At 55.3% G+C, this 15,114-nt stretch overlaps 1 protein-coding gene across 4 annotated transcripts in view; it reads right to left on the bottom strand.

Annotated features, from left to right (window-relative positions):
• The window catches only part of CELF5 (CUGBP Elav-like family member 5), a 44,104-nt gene extending 29,548 nt beyond the window's left edge, over positions 1–14,556 (bottom strand). For 2 of the 4 annotated variants that reach the window (XM_064479694.1, XM_064479695.1), the window contains exon 1: positions 14,279–14,547. In XM_064479694.1, the coding sequence (XP_064335764.1) occupies positions 14,279–14,537 (259 nt within the window). In that variant the 5' untranslated portion in view covers positions 14,538–14,547. Of the gene's footprint in view, positions 1–13,663; positions 13,714–14,278 lie in introns of those variants that run through there. The other 2 variants (XM_064479697.1, XM_064479696.1) reach the window with 2 other exon arrangements.
• Between the last annotated feature and the right edge of the window lie 558 nt (positions 14,557–15,114).

The following is a 15,114-nucleotide window of genomic DNA, read 5'->3' as shown; positions in this document are numbered from 1 at the left end:
AAGTTAAACATAGAATTACCATGTGATCCAGCAATTCCACTTCTGAGTACACACCTGAATATAAGAATTGAAAGCAGAGACTCGAAGAGTTATTTGCACACCCATGTTCTTAGCGGCATTATTCACAATAGCCTAAAGGTAGAAAGAACCCAAATATCCATCAACGATGAGTGGATAAGCAAAATGTGGTCCATCCACCCAAGGACCACTAAGGAAGAAAACACTGACACGTGCTGCATGGGTGAACCCTGAAGACAGGACGCTCAGTGAGAGAACCAGACCCAGAAGGACACACAGCGTGAGTCCACTCACAGGAGGGCCTGGAGGAGTCACATCCACAGAGACGGGAAGTAGACGGTGGGGCCGGGGCTGGGGAAGGGTGGGGATTTGGTGTTTCATGGGGACAGAGCTTCAGGTTGGGAAGATGAGAAAGCTCTGGAGATGGTGGTGGGGTGATTGCAATGTGAATGTGCTTAATGCCACTGAGCTGTGCACTTAGACCTGGTTACGATGGTAAATTTTGTTATATATTTTACCAGAATTAAAAAATTGCAATTGGGATGTATTACAAGCATCTCATCTTTATATGTGGTGTGTGCTTATCCTTTTTGGTCATATCTGATGCACAAATCTTCTCCCAGTACATGCCTCGTCTTTCTACTCTGTGTGTGTGTGTTTCTATTTTCTGAATGGAATCTCCCCAGGTCTTCAGGGAAAGGAGAGACACTAAGAAAATTAGCCACAAGGCCTGAGAGAAATTAGACAGGACTGTCGAGGAATTGGGCCACAGGGAAATGTAAAAAAGGGGTAAACCCCTTAAACTTTGGGTCCTTTCCTGCCTGTGGAGCCCTGCATACAGAACATGGAGTGTGTTGGCCCTCAGAGGGTAGGTGGGACCCCTGAGCCACCTTCCATCAGCCTCTGGTCTGGAAGCTTTGCAGCGAGAGAGGAAAAAAACTAAAACAAAACGCGAGCCGCTGTCCCTGGTACTGAAATGTTTCCCCGTTCTCTTGGCCCTGTCACTTCTCTGCCTCCTAGTTTCTCTTTTCTAGTTGCTGAAAACGAGTGACACTCACCAGTTTCTGGATAAACAGAGACTTGAATTTCAGTCCCTATTAGGGTTGAGTTGCTTCGCATTCTCCCAAACCCCTATGTTGCTCTCCTAAGCTCCAGGGCCCCAGCATGTGACCTTATTTGGAAACAGGGTTGTTGCAGATGTAATTAGTTAAGGTAAGGTCACACGGGAGTGGGGCGGCCCTAATCCAGTAGGACTGGTACCCTTAAAAGGGGGAATCTGGACACAGAGACATGTACACGGGGAGAACGCCACGTGAACGTGAAGGCGGGGATCTGAGTGGTGCGTCTCCAAGCCAAAGGACAGTCAGGACTGCCAGCACCACCAGAAGCTGAGACAGAGGCCTGGAAGGAGCCTCAGAAGGAGCCAGTCCTGCTGACACCTTGGTCTCAGGACTGTGAGAGAACACATTTCTGATTCTTAAGCCACCTGGTTTGCAGTTCATTGTTTAAGCAGCCCTAACAAATGAACACAACTCCCAACTAGCGAGCGCAGGCTTTTAGTGATGTTAATACGAAGTGCATTCGTTTCTCATGCTAATAAGCTTAGACTCAGCATTGACTCATTTAACCCTCACAACAACCCCACGAAGGAGCTGTTAGCATTGTCCTCATTTTACTGATGAGGGGTTGGAGTACAGAGAGAGCAAGTGACTTGCCCAAGGTCACACAGGGGAACATCCCAGGCTCCCTAAACCACGTGCTAACCACTGAAGTACACTGCCTGGAGTTAGCATCTTTTCTAAAAATCTCCCCCAGGGCCAATGGGAGTCGGGGAGTCGCAGGCCCCTGCCTTACCTTTCCCTATAAGGAACCTTAAAACAGTACCACCTTTCTAAGAGATGTGGGGCCAGGTCAAATACTGAAAAGGCTATGGACCCTGTTTCAATTGTGGGTCTCTGGTTTGCTGCCTCCTAGTCCTAGAGGGACCCTCCAGGGAAATCCCCACCCATCCAATGCCCACACTGGTGAGCATGTCACCAGATTCCAGTCCTGGCTGCCCTCACTCCACACAGCAGCCTCATCAGTGTCAAAAGGGCGGGGCCAGGTGTTCAGCAAAGCATGCTGCCAAGCCCCATGCCTGCCAAGAGGTGGGGCAGGTCAAGAAGGCAGTCCCGCCTGCGAGAACTAGTCCCCCCAAATGTCAGTACCTGACAGCCCTATGGTTCCCTCCACACCCACCCCCATTTTCAAAGCCCAAAGTGGAGCAGAGACCACTGGGGGGATCCTTGGGGAAACAAGAGATTTCCCCAATGTAAGAAAGTTGTCTGAGTAATAGATCTGCTTCACGATGGCTCTCTTGGGTGGGAGGAAGCTCCCCATCCCTGGAGGTGAGCAAGCAGCAGCTTCCCAGAGGAAACTTCTTTGTCGGGAAGTTCTGAGTCCCTCCTCTTGCCAAGATCCTCTGCTCTCTGCTCCAAGATCTGAGCTTTTGAGATTTCACAACTCGAAGTTGTAATAACAATAATGGTTGCAATCCACTGAGCCCCAGGCATCCTACAGGGACACATAGCCCCTAGGAGCCATTTGAACCCTCAGCCTAGCCCAAGAAAACGGCATTATTGTATCTACTATTCTCCCCATTTGAAAATGGGAAAACTGAGACACCAGACATTGAGTGATGGGAGCCAGAGGTGGGATTTGAACCCTGGAAGTCTAACTCCAGTCCTAGCCCTTCTTCACTGCAATACACCCCCTCTTATGGTAGAGGGAGCACTAACAGCCAGTTCACTGAGCACTTAGACAGGGCGGTCACTGGCCTGGGTACTGGCTCCACGCCTTCCTCTTCTCACAGGAATCCTGGGAGGGGAGTGTTACGTATAGTACAGAGGAATTGAGGTTCAGAGAGGCAAAATGACTTCCCTAAGATTGCACAGCAGGTGAGGGGTGGGGTTGGAATTTGAAGCTGGGGGTGTCTGACGTCATGCGCTCCACTCCCATCCACTGTGCCTTTGGGGTGTTGGCCCCTGGGTTGTGGAGAGGCCAAAGCACCCGATTCTGCCATCTTCCCTGGAACTCACTCCAAACCTTTACTATTTTAAGACAAAGGGGGACTTAAGAGCACCTATGAAAAGGCCATGTGTGTCACTTACAATCTAGTCTAGAGAACGGCTGTTTGATACATGGAAAAATTGAATCATTGGGGGTGGTTACTTAATGATGCAGGCCCTGGGGCAACCCCACAGAGACTTCGATGGTGGGGAGGAGTGTCTACCTTACAGACAAGGAGACTGAGGTTCCCAGTGGCCCAGGTCACCCATAGATAGAGACAGGGCTAGGACTTAAGCCCATATCTGCATGTCTCCTCACACAGGGCTCAGCCAACAAGGATGGTCCTCTCTTCCTGGAGATGTTCCTCTCTGAGAGAGGGGGCAAATGTGGCTGTGGACCCTCCTTGGCAACAGGTCTCTGCTTAGCTTGGGCTCTGGGGACAATGCCTTGATTGATGGGTGATGCTAAGGCTCTCAGCCTGGGAAAAGGAAGATGCTGATAGGCCCCTGTGTGTCATCAGCCTGGGACAGAGGTCGGGATGCAGGGCTAGGGGAAGCCCAGAGGATGAGGAGTATCTCTGGGCACTGAATTGTGGTCCCCCAGAAAAGATATCTCCACTCCAGGAACCTGAGAATGGAAACTTATTTGGAAAAGGGGTCTTTGCAGATGTAATTAAGGGTCTCAACACAAGATTATCCTGGATAACCAACAAGGCGGGCCCCAAATCCAACGCCAAGTGTCCTTATTTGAGGCAGGAGAGGAGAGGACATGCAGAAAGAGACCCAAGAAGATGGATGCAGACTCAGGAGGGATGCAGCCACAAGCCAAGGGATGCCTGGAACCCACAGGAGCTGGAGGGGGCAGAAAGCATCCTGCCCTGGAGCCTCCAGAGGGAGCACAGACCTGTGACACCTTGATCTTGGACTTCAAGCCTCCAAGACTGAGCAAGAATAGATCTCAGTTGTTTTAAGCCATCCAGTCTGTGGTCACTTGTAACAGCCACCCAGGAAACTAGTGCTGATGGGAACCCAGGAGGAGGAGCAGTTTGGAAGGAAGATGTGGAATCCGGTGTGAGCCCTGCTGGCTCTGAGGGTTTGGAGAACACTCGAGGAAGGAACCCCCAGGACTGACTGAAAACCCCCAAACGGCCCAGGAAGAAAGTGCCAGCTGTGTGCCGGGACCCAAGTCCCAGTGCAGCCGCTCCCCGTGCCGTCCCGGGTTCTCACACTGCCTGCCAGTTAATGTTATCCCCATGTTACAGATGAGTGAACCCAGGCTCAGAGACGCTGAGCAGCTTTCCTAAAGTCACACAGCAAGTTGGAAACAACCCCTGGTGCTGACCCCGAATGGGGGAGGGTAAAGGGCTTCTGCGTTCTAGAAAATTCCGGAGTGTTGGGAATGACTTAAGTCACTGGAAATGGTTACACTGATCTAATAAACTAAAAAAAAAAAATTTTGTGTGTTTTCCTTTTAACTGTGCATAGCCTTTATTTTTACGCATAAGTCTGGGATTTTTGTCCCTTCCCAGGGATCTTGGTAGGTCTGGGGAACTGACCCCGATGGACGCTGGCTGTGTCCCTGGCTTCCCCTGACTCTGGCCACACCCCCTGCCTGGCCTCGCACTGACTGCCTTCGAACTTGGCATTTCTTTGGTCACTCTCACCCTTATGTTTGCCTGGCTCATTTCTCCTCAACATTCAAGTCCCAGCCGAGTCCCTCCTGCAGCTCTGGCAAGCCTCCCCATCCCCAGCCGCTGCTGGGTCAGGGCTTCTCACGTGCCTGTGCGTCCTCCACCACCGCTCTGCGCACTCTGCACGGTAACTGCCCAAGCAGCTGTTACTCAACCCCACGGGACTGTGCGCCTCCTGAGGATGGTAACAGAGTGTTCTGGCCACCGATGAGTCCCCAGTGCCCAGCACTGAGCCCAGCACACAAGATGTGCTCAGTGAGAATTTGGCCACTGTTCAAGGCCTCCATCCTGGTCCCCTCCATCCTGGTCGCCTGGCTCCAACTCTTGCTCCCATAGTCCATCTTCCCCGCAGCGGCCACCAGAGGACGCCTGTGAGCACCTGAGTCAGGCCCTGCCCCTTCTCTGCCCACAGCCCTCCAGGGCTCCCACCTCCCTGGGGGTAAAAGCCCCTCCCTGAGGCCTACAAGGTCCTGCACAACCTGTTTCTGTCCCCTCCCTGCCCTCACCTCCTCCCTCTCTGACCCTTGCTCACTCTGCTCCAGCCACATGGACCTCCTCACTGTTCCTCCTACACACAAAGCAATGATTCTGCCCCAGGGCCTTTGCACAAGCTCTTCTGGAATATACTTCCCCCAGATCTCTCCATAGTCCACTCTCTCCCTGCCTTCAGTCTTGGCTCAGATGTTACCTTCTCCATGAAACCTTTGAGCATCCTGTTCAAACCGACAGCCCTCAGCCACCCTACACCCTGCTCTATTTTTTCCAGTGCCCTTATCACCATCTCAAATGTCACATATTCGGGGTTTTTTTTTCTGTCTCCCCCACTGAAATGTCACTTCCAAGAGGATGGGGAAATTTTGCGTTTTGTTCAGTTTTGGGTCCCCAGAGACTAAATAGTACCAGGCACACAGTAGATGCTCAATAATCACTATTTGACTGAATGAATGATTTTGTTCTCAAACCAACCTGCTAATATCAAGACCACCTCCTTGAGGGCAGCGACCATATTTGATTCATTTTTATCTCTCTCTTCCCGCACATGCCTGGCATGGGGTCAGTCAGTATTTCTCACCGCCTATCATGCACCAGCTGTGCTGGGGAGACAGATGCAGGGAAGACAGCCTCGTTCATTTCTCTCTGATCACCTGTATCTTCTCCCTGCCCCAGCCAGGACCCCGACCACGACCGACTGTGGGAACCTCTCATCCCAAATCCCTCTGATCCCACCCCCACACACTGGCACCCAGGTTCTCAGTCTTTAACTTCAGATCTGTAATCTAGTAGCTAAAGACAGGATCTAACCCTGACTGATGGCTATCTGCTCTGTGATCCTGGGCCAGCCACTTAACCTCTCTGAGCCTCCACTTTCTCATCCATAAAATCATAATACCACCCACTAAGGATTACAGGAGACACCTCCTTCTGCTGTGAGGCCACCCCTCCACCACCCCCTGCCCCCGGCCACCCTCTGTACCTCCTCCTCCATCCTCACGTCCTGAAGCTGTCCGCCACTTCTCTAAGAACAATGGGGCTGAGAGGCCCCTCTCCTCTATTCACTGTCCCTCCCTCCACTTATAAACTCATTGGTTCCCGTCCATGAGGGCAAGGCCAAGGACCCAGGGCTCAAGCTCCTGGCCCCTCCATCAGGCACACCATCTCTGGGGTGACCTCCTACCTCCCCGCTGATGCTCCTCAGCCTCTCCTCTGTAGCTGCCTCCTCTCTGCCCCAGCCTTGCACACTGGGGATACTCAGGGCTCATCTGGACTCCTGAGCTCCTGCCTGCGGCCATCTGACTCTTCCCATGGATTTAGTCACCATTGCTGCACCAGTGATTCCCCTAGCTGTGCACCCGCCCATCTATCCACCTATCCACCTGTCCATCCACTCATCCACCCATTCATCCATCCATTATCCATTCATTTATCTACCCACCCACCTGTCCATCCACCTATCCATCCATCATTTATCCATTCATTTATCACCCATTAATTTATTCACCCATCCATCCATTCATCCATTAATCATTCATTCATCCACCTATCCACCTGTCCATCCACCTATCCACTCATTAATTATCATCCATTCGTTTAGCTAACCATCCATCCATCCATCCATCCAACCATCCTCCCATCTATCCATTTACCTTTCCATCCTCCTGCCCATCCACCTATCCATCCATCCATTATCCATTCATTCATCACCCATTAGTTTACCCACCCATCCACCCATTATTAACTCATTTACCCATTCATCTATCCACATATGAAGCTATCTATTCACCCATCTACCCATGCACGCACTTATCCACCTGCTGTGTTTCTGGCACTGTTCTAGGCACTTGAGAAATAGAAGTGAACACAGAAGGCAAAAATATCCTATCTTAATAGGGCTTCTAGTCTACTAGGAGGAGAGGAAAACAAATACAATAAAAAGAAAAATCTGTGGTACGTCAGAAGTTTTCAGAAAAATAAAAGGGAAGTAGGGAAGAGGGATTTGGAGTTCTGGAGAGTGGCTGAGATTATAAACCATGTCTACAGCGATGAGTTCACTGAGAAGGTGAAATCTGCAGAGGATGAGGGAGGAAGCATGTGATCATCTGGGGGAAGTGTGGTCTATGCAGAAGGCATAGCCCATGCAAAGGCCCTGGGGCAGGACTGAGCCTAGTGTGTTAGAGGAACAGCCAGAAAACCCCTGTGTCTGGAGCAAAGTGAACAAAGGGGAGAGAGGGAGGAGTTGAGGGCAGGGAGGGGACAGGCAAGGTTGGAAAGAGTTTTGTGGGCCACAGGGGGCACTTGGGCTCTTCTCACCTGGAGGGTGTGGACAGAGGAGGGCCTGGTTCAGGTGCTCACAGATGCCTTCAACTTGCTGTCAGGAGCACAGACTATAGTGGGCGAGGCTGCAAGCTGGGAGATGAGGCTGGAGGAGACTGAGCTGTTCCAGGTGGGCGATGATGGGGTAGGCGAGGAAGGGGAGAAAGGAGTGGATCTGGAGAAGTTTGGACAGCAGAGCCAACAGGATGGAGGGACAGGGGAGTGGTGGTGTGAGAGAGAGGGGAGAGACAGGGTGACTCCAACATTCCATTCTTCCATCCATTCGTCCAACCATCCATCTTTCCATCCATCAGTCTATCCATCCTTCACTCCATCCTTCCATCCATCCATCCATCCACCCATTCACTCACCCATCCATCCACCCATCCATTCCTCCATCCATCCTTCTATTCATCCATCCATTTACCCACCCACCCACCCATCCATCCATCAACCATTCAGACTTTTCACCCACCTACCCACTCTTCCATCCAGAAATCCACTCATACATCCATCAAGTCATTGTCACCCATCCATCCGTTCATGCCTGTACTCATCTGCTCACTTATCCAATTATCTATTCATCTGTTATCCAGCCTGCTCTCCCACATCCAAACACTTCCTCATCCTCCCATCCTCTCATTCCCTTATACCCTTGTTCATCCACATGTTCCACTTCAGAATGGTGAACAGGACACAGTCCCTGCCCTCACAGAGCTGGCATGCCAGTGATGATCACCATGACCCAAGGCCAACAGGACTACTGCCAGGTCAGTGTCTTCCAAACCCAGCAGCCCCTCCCTCTGGCCCTGGTCACCTTCAGTCCAAGGACCGCCAGCATCCCTGGATGGCTTTCACCCTGAGTGTGTCCCCACAGTCACCTCTCTTTCTCTGCCTCCTTTATTTCTCTTCCGAAGTGGGCCAAGTCTCAGGCTGGGGGGTGTGACGCCTAGCTGCACTGCTGTGTTACTTGGGACTGGATGTTGCCCATCTCCGAGTCCCAATTCCTCATCTGATCCATGTGGGAGAGGGGAACTGGGTTCTCTAAGAACCAGCGCAGCCTGAGCACATGCCTGCTTCTTTGCACCCCTCTCATCCCACACTTTGGGCCTCACCCCAAGGGGAAGCTTCTGTTTTACCCAGCCAGGTGTGGAGGAAGTGTGCATATCCTGAATGAGGCTGAGAGGCTGGAAAGAGGCTGATGGTGGCAATGACCGTCAAAAGGACATGAAGCTCTCTTTCCACACAGGTCTAACTGAGATCCTCCCCTGCTCTAAATTCTCCCATGGCTGCCCAGTGCCCTCAGGAAGGAGTCCAGGCTCAGTCCAGCATAAGAGGCACTTCATCACCCCGTCCATGCAGGCTCTCTGGCCTCACCTCCCGTGACTTACCTAGCTGCTCCTGTGCTCCAGCTGTGCCCCTTTACATCTAGTTTCTTCTGCTCATATCCGCGGGGACAGACACATTCACCTAGCTGCCCCTCTGCTGTGTTTCACACCCAAAATAGGGCCCAGAGCACAGTAAGTGCTTCTGTGAATAAATAAATGAAACGCTTTCTCCACCTGGCAAGCTCCTATTCATCCTTCAAAATCCCAGTTCCAATGTCCCTCCTCCATGCAGCCAGATTCCACAGGCAGAGCCTTCAGCTCCCTATGCAGTTCTCTCACTGTGCCTTGCTTCCCTTTGACACAACCCTGATCACTGCAGCCGTAGGTGCCCATGTGTAGCTCTGTCTCTCCATGAGGGGGGTCTCAGATCTTCTCTTGCCTGATACAAGGCAAGGCTCCAAAAGACTTCCAGGAAATGTTGGCTAAATGACTGAGTGTGGTCCTACTGAGCGCTCCTAATGGCCAGGGTCTCATGTGCCAATATTGGGTGAAAGGTTGAGCCACGAGCCTACCTCAGAGACAGCTCCTGGGCCCACTCCCTGCCCCCTCCATCCCAGAACTTCTCGGAAGACCCCTGGCAGATACGCCCTACATCAGAAGGGGACCCTGGGGCTCCACCAGGGCAAAAACTCCATCTTCCCCCTCCCCCCACCTGAACTTCCCCAGAGTCACCGTCACTCTGGGGCTTTGCACATCCTCTGCCAGGAACGCCTTTCGCATCAACAGATCCTTCTCACCCTTAGGTCTCAGCTGAGTCACATAACAAACATGGTCTCTGTGCTCAGCTCTGTGGCAAGAGCTTTAACTACCATTTCAGTTCTCACCTCCTCCAACCCTAGCTGAAATGGGAGGTCCCAGTGGTCCATCGACTCTATAGAGGGCAATACTGAGCCACGAAGACTTGAAGACAGCTGCTCAAGTTTCCACAGCTGGGAAGATGCAGAGAAACTAGACTCATCTGAACTGCTCTCACACACTGACCACCTCCTCCAGGAAGCTCTCCTAGTCTCCACACCTGCAGAGACTGGGGCCTCCTCTTGAGTTGTCCCTGCGGACGTGTTTCTACCAATGAGGCCCCGACATTGGCGCCTTGTAACCTGCTGGTCCCTCACTGTGTCCCAGGCCATCTGGGATGTGGGGCTGGGTGGAGTCTGGGAGAGGATTTTTACCTGTTTTGCCCCACATTGTATCCCAGGTCTAGGACGGGGCCTGGGACAGAGTAGGCACTCAATAAATATTGCTTATATGAGTAGATGGAGTCACATCTTTGTGACTCCGTCATGCCCCATAGGGGTTCCTATTTGCCTGGACTCTCAGCCCTGCACAAATGCTGGCACACAGTAGGTGCTCAATTAATGTCCTCTACCTGATGAAAGGCAGAAACGATATCACAGTTGCCTGTAAGGCCCCCAGGGCCTCATAAAAGCCTGTTAAGCCAATGATGAACAGGCAGCTGGGGAAATTGAGGCACAGAGAGGGGCGTGCCTGGCTCAAAGCCCCAAGGCCAGGCCCGGTGGCTCGCCCCAGCCGCCACCACCATCCCCTCCCTCGGTCCCCCGCCAGGCAGCGCCTGCTGGCCTCCCGGCCCGCTGTCTCCCTGGGGCTGGCACGTCACACTCGGAATCTCACGCCTCAGAGCTCGGCGTGCTCCAGCCTCCCCCCTGCCGCCAGCCGAGCAGCTGGTGCTCCCATGGAAACCGTGCCCCCCGCCCCCCCCCCACCTGCACCGGCCCCCCCTCACAACCCCCGCTTTAAGACAAATATTGTCATTAACATGCAAATGCATATGCGATCACCATACACGGGGACCGCGCAGCGGACGAGCCCGGCGGCGGGCACCTGCCCCGGGCGGGGTGGGCGTTAACACTCAGCCCGATCCGCGGAGGGCCGGCTCGGGCCGCGTCGGCCCCTCGGGGGGAGCTGGCCCCCAGCCGACGACTGGAAGGGGTGATGACTGCACACCGGCCACTGGGAGTCCCCCAGTTCCCGGCCTGAGCCCCGGCCGCTCTGGAGAGCTGACGGAGGCCTTTCTCTGGTTGCGAGCTGGGTGCGGGGAGGCGTCTCGTGGCCTCCCTGCTTCCCCTTCTCCACCCCTCTCCCTGACTCCCACCCTCTCTGCCTCTCCCGGTGTGTGGGGGTGGGGGAGGCACCCTCTGTCTCTCCCTCCTGGGTCTCTCCCTCCCTCTGTCTCTGTGTAATCTCTTTCCCTTCCCTACTCTTGCTCTGTGTCTCTCCACCGGTCTCTCTGTCTCCATCTCTTTCTCTTAAGAACAAGAAAAGCCAGTGACCATGGGCCTGCCCTCTTTCTGAGGAACATTCACTGCCTCTCCTCTCCCCGCACCTCTACCCCATCTCCAGAGCCCAGGGGCCTGGCTGGACCCCGTCTTTTTCTTGGTCCCAGCATGGGCCCCACTACACAGGCCCCCACTCTATTTGTGGCCATGGCTGGCGGATGTCACAGGCCCCTCCCCTGCCTAACACCACCGCTGGGGGTCCTCACCCTCGGCCTGGGGGCTGGGGGTGGAAACTGTCACCCTTTCATCACCCAGATATGCTTCTGCTTCCTCTGGCCTGGGAGGGAGACAAAGGTGTGACGGTGGGTCGGCTCTGGTCGGACCTCGGGACCCAAGATTTGCCCAAAATCCATGCTCACAAGCCAACCACCATGGCGATCACTTCAGTGGGGAATCAAACAGGCCCACAAGTGTGAAAATCACGGGCGAGGCAGTGAGCACGGCCATGATGGACATTATCACTCCTCCCCACTCTGCCCCTTTCAGCTCTGCTGGTGCCTGGACTCTGGGGCCCGCACGGCTGTCAGGGGCTTTCTCCCCACAAGCCGGGGACCGCACGCCCACCCCGCTGCTCTCAGCCAGCACCACCAGCAGGCATCCTGCAGCCTGGAGGCTCCCTAGAAGCTAAACCAGGTAAGAGATGGCAGGAGGTGCCTGGACCTTCCCCCCACCCTGACACCACAACTTCCCATTCATCGTTCCATTTCCCTTTGGCTGAGGCCCAGATAGGGGCAGCCACTGGCCAGAGGTCACACAGCTGAGCCCCACACACAGCCTTGATCCCAGCTGCTAGCCCTCGTGACAGTCCCCACCTCTGGCTCCGCCCACCAGCTCCCTCCCACAGGTAAGGTCCTGCTGGGCCCAGCACAGGTGGGGTTAGAAGGGGAAGTCATTCTTCTTCTGAGGGTAATAGGGGGCGGATACAAGGGGAGGCCCCCCCCTTATCCCCCCAGGCCCTGCATTTAGGGCTCAGACCTGCCCAGGGCTCCTGCAAAGTGGAGGGTGAGGGCCAGATGTCATGGACACCTAGCTTCCTAATTTTCACCCTCCAAGGAAAAAACCACAGGTGGGAAGCACCCCGAAGCACCCCCAATCCCAACCTTCTGCAGCCGGAAGACAATAACCCCACATTCGTGAGGCCCTGTTCTGTTGACACTGGGTAAACTGAGGCTCCCATCAAGGTGAATGTTCAGCCACAGGCCCTCCCTCACCTCTCCTCAGAGTGGGGGTGGAGGGATCTCCAGGGGGGGATTTAAAGATGAGAAGAGGGGAGGACCACTGGAATCTCCATCTCCCTGCACCCCATCTAGCTCCCTGACCCAGAGCTCCCCCACAGCCTTTCAATTCAATGTTTAGGGGGTCACATGGGCACCCCCACCCCCATCAGAATCTTTCTAGAAATGGGCCCTTCAGACATACTGGTGGTGGGGGGCTTTGGAAAGAACCCTCCATACAGCCGGGGACCCCCCGAGCTTGACTTGTGGGTAAGTGGGAGCCTTCTGCCCTCCTAGGCCACAGGGAGGAGTTAGATTTTCCAGGCCCTCCCCTCTTTTTTTTTTTTTTTGGTGATGGTTGGATTTGAAAAGAGATGGAGGATGGGAGGGGTTGCTTTCCTCCTCCAGGGTACCAGCTGGAGGGTCTAGCTGAAGTGGCAGTCCTGGGCTCCATCCCACCAGACTCTCCCTATGGCCTGTCTCGACCCTTCATTCATTCATCCATCCATCCATCCATCCATCCATTCATTCATTCATTCATTCATTTATTCATTCAGCAAACACTTATTCATGCTCGCCATAGCTGCCGCGCTGAGGGAGGACATGGCGTGGGGGCGAAAGGGGTCTGAAATAGGTCACGGGCCCTGATCCATCCCCACGGTCCCTCCAGGGTCTCACCAAGGGTGTTGACACAAAGCCTTCACTGTCCCCACCCCCAGTCCCCAACACCTGCCAGAGAACTGTCAGGGCCACCCCAATTCAGATACTGGGCTGTGATCAGAGCCCAGGGCTGAGGCCACAGTCCCTGGCACCCCCTCCCAGCATCCACTAGAGAATCAGGTGGCAGGGAGGCGGGCAGGCCTCCCCACCCCACCTGCCTCCCCCGCTAGGCTCACAGGTCGCCCACGCCTCCCCATCCACCCCAGGATCTGGACTCTGCCAGATGGACGGTCCAGGCTCATCGTCTTTGGCCTCAGCCCTCAACACACTGCTAACAGGCTTGGCCAGTTTTAACTTGAGCCAAAGGTGGAGGCGGCGGTGGGGGCACAGAGAAATGGAGAGAGTGCTGATCTAAACAGAGCGGATGGGCAGGAAGGAGGGCAAACGGTAGCCTTTTAACCACCCAAGGCCGGTGCTCCCCCCAAGACTGGCTTAGCGCCTTGCACCCCCAATCCCCCACCCCGCTTTCTTTGTAGTTACCGATTAGCCCGGGATCCTGGGCACCGTGTCCCCCGCGGCAGGCTGGACCTGCCCCGCCGGCCTGGCTTTGTGAAAATGACCAAAGCAATGGAGTCCAGAGGTGCAAACTTCCCCGACGGGGCCTGGGGAGGCCGAATGAATGGGGGGGGCAGGGAGGGGAGGCGGTGTTCAGGCAGCTCCCCCAGCAAAGGGGCAGGAAACAGTGGGTGAGGGAGGGAGGAAAGGGTGGGGGTCTAGAGGGAATGGGAGGGAGAAGGGGAGAGAGAGAGACAGAGAGAGAAGGATGCTGGGGGGGAGGATGGGAGGTACAGGGAAATGGATGAGGAGAGAAAAGGAAAGAGAGGGAGAGGGAGAGAGAGAGAGAGAGAATGCCGGAAGGTAGGGAGGGAGGGAGAGGGGGCGGAGGAGGGGAGGGGGCCAGCTTGGATCTGTCAGCTGCACCCCCAGAGGGGGGAGGAGGGGTGGGTGGAACGGGTGGGGGGGAAGAAATGATGCTGTGGCAGAGGCAAGCAGAGGGAGGAGGTGAGGAGAGGAGGGTTCGGGGGAGAAGATGATGGAAGGTGGGGTGGGGAGGCCGAGGGAGAAGGGAGGGGAGGGAGGGGGCCGGGCGCCCACCTTTGTGCATGCCGGTGTAGGGGTCTTTGAGCACCGTGAGCTCATAGATGCGGCCGAACTGCTCGAAGAGCGGCTTGAGGTCCTTCTCGTCCAGGTTGCGCGGGATCTGGCCCACGAAGAGCTTGATGGCGTCCAGGTCCTTCATGCCGTCGGGCTGCCCCCCAGGGGGCTCGGGCCCGCTGCTGCCCACGGGCGAGGGCCGCGGCTGCAGGAGCTGCTGCTGCTGCCGGCGCGCCTCGCTCTCCGTCAGGCGGGCCATGGCGGGCTCAAGGCGGGCGGCGGGCGCGGGACCGAGCCGGCGGCGGCGGCGGCGGGCGGCGGGCGGACTCGCAGCTGGAGCGACGGACGCCGCCTCCCGCCTCCCTCCCGCCCCGTCCCCGCGCCCTCCTCCCTCCTCCGCGCGCCCGCTCGCTCCAGCATCAGGACCACAAAAGGGCGGCTCCGCAGCGGCCCCTGGCGGCCGGAGCGCGCCTCGCCGCGGCGGCGCCCCCCGCGGGCATCCCGCATCCCGCATCCCGCCTCTGCGGGCGTCGCGTATCCCGCAGCTCGCACCCTGTATCGCACCTGGAAATCCTGAATCCCACACCCGGCATCCTGGCGCCCAGCCTGGGCCGGTAAACAGAGGCCAGAGAGCCCGCAGCCCCGGTCTTCTGGGTGGGTGATGGCCAAGCTTCAGACAGGACAGACCTGGCTTCCAGGTGGCACAGGCTCCTCCCACCGATAACAAGAAAAACACTAGAAGTAGTGCGCAGTTCTACAGGGTGCTTACTTGGCATTTACAGCGCTGTCCTGGGCATATTTAGGTATATAACTCATGAATAGTAATAACAATAATA

The sequence above is a fragment of the Camelus dromedarius genome, chromosome 27 (assembly GCF_036321535.1).
Source record: "Camelus dromedarius isolate mCamDro1 chromosome 27, mCamDro1.pat, whole genome shotgun sequence".
NCBI classification, from domain to species: Eukaryota; Metazoa; Chordata; class Mammalia; order Artiodactyla; family Camelidae; genus Camelus; species Camelus dromedarius.
This window is presented reverse-complemented; position numbering and strand designations above follow the sequence as displayed.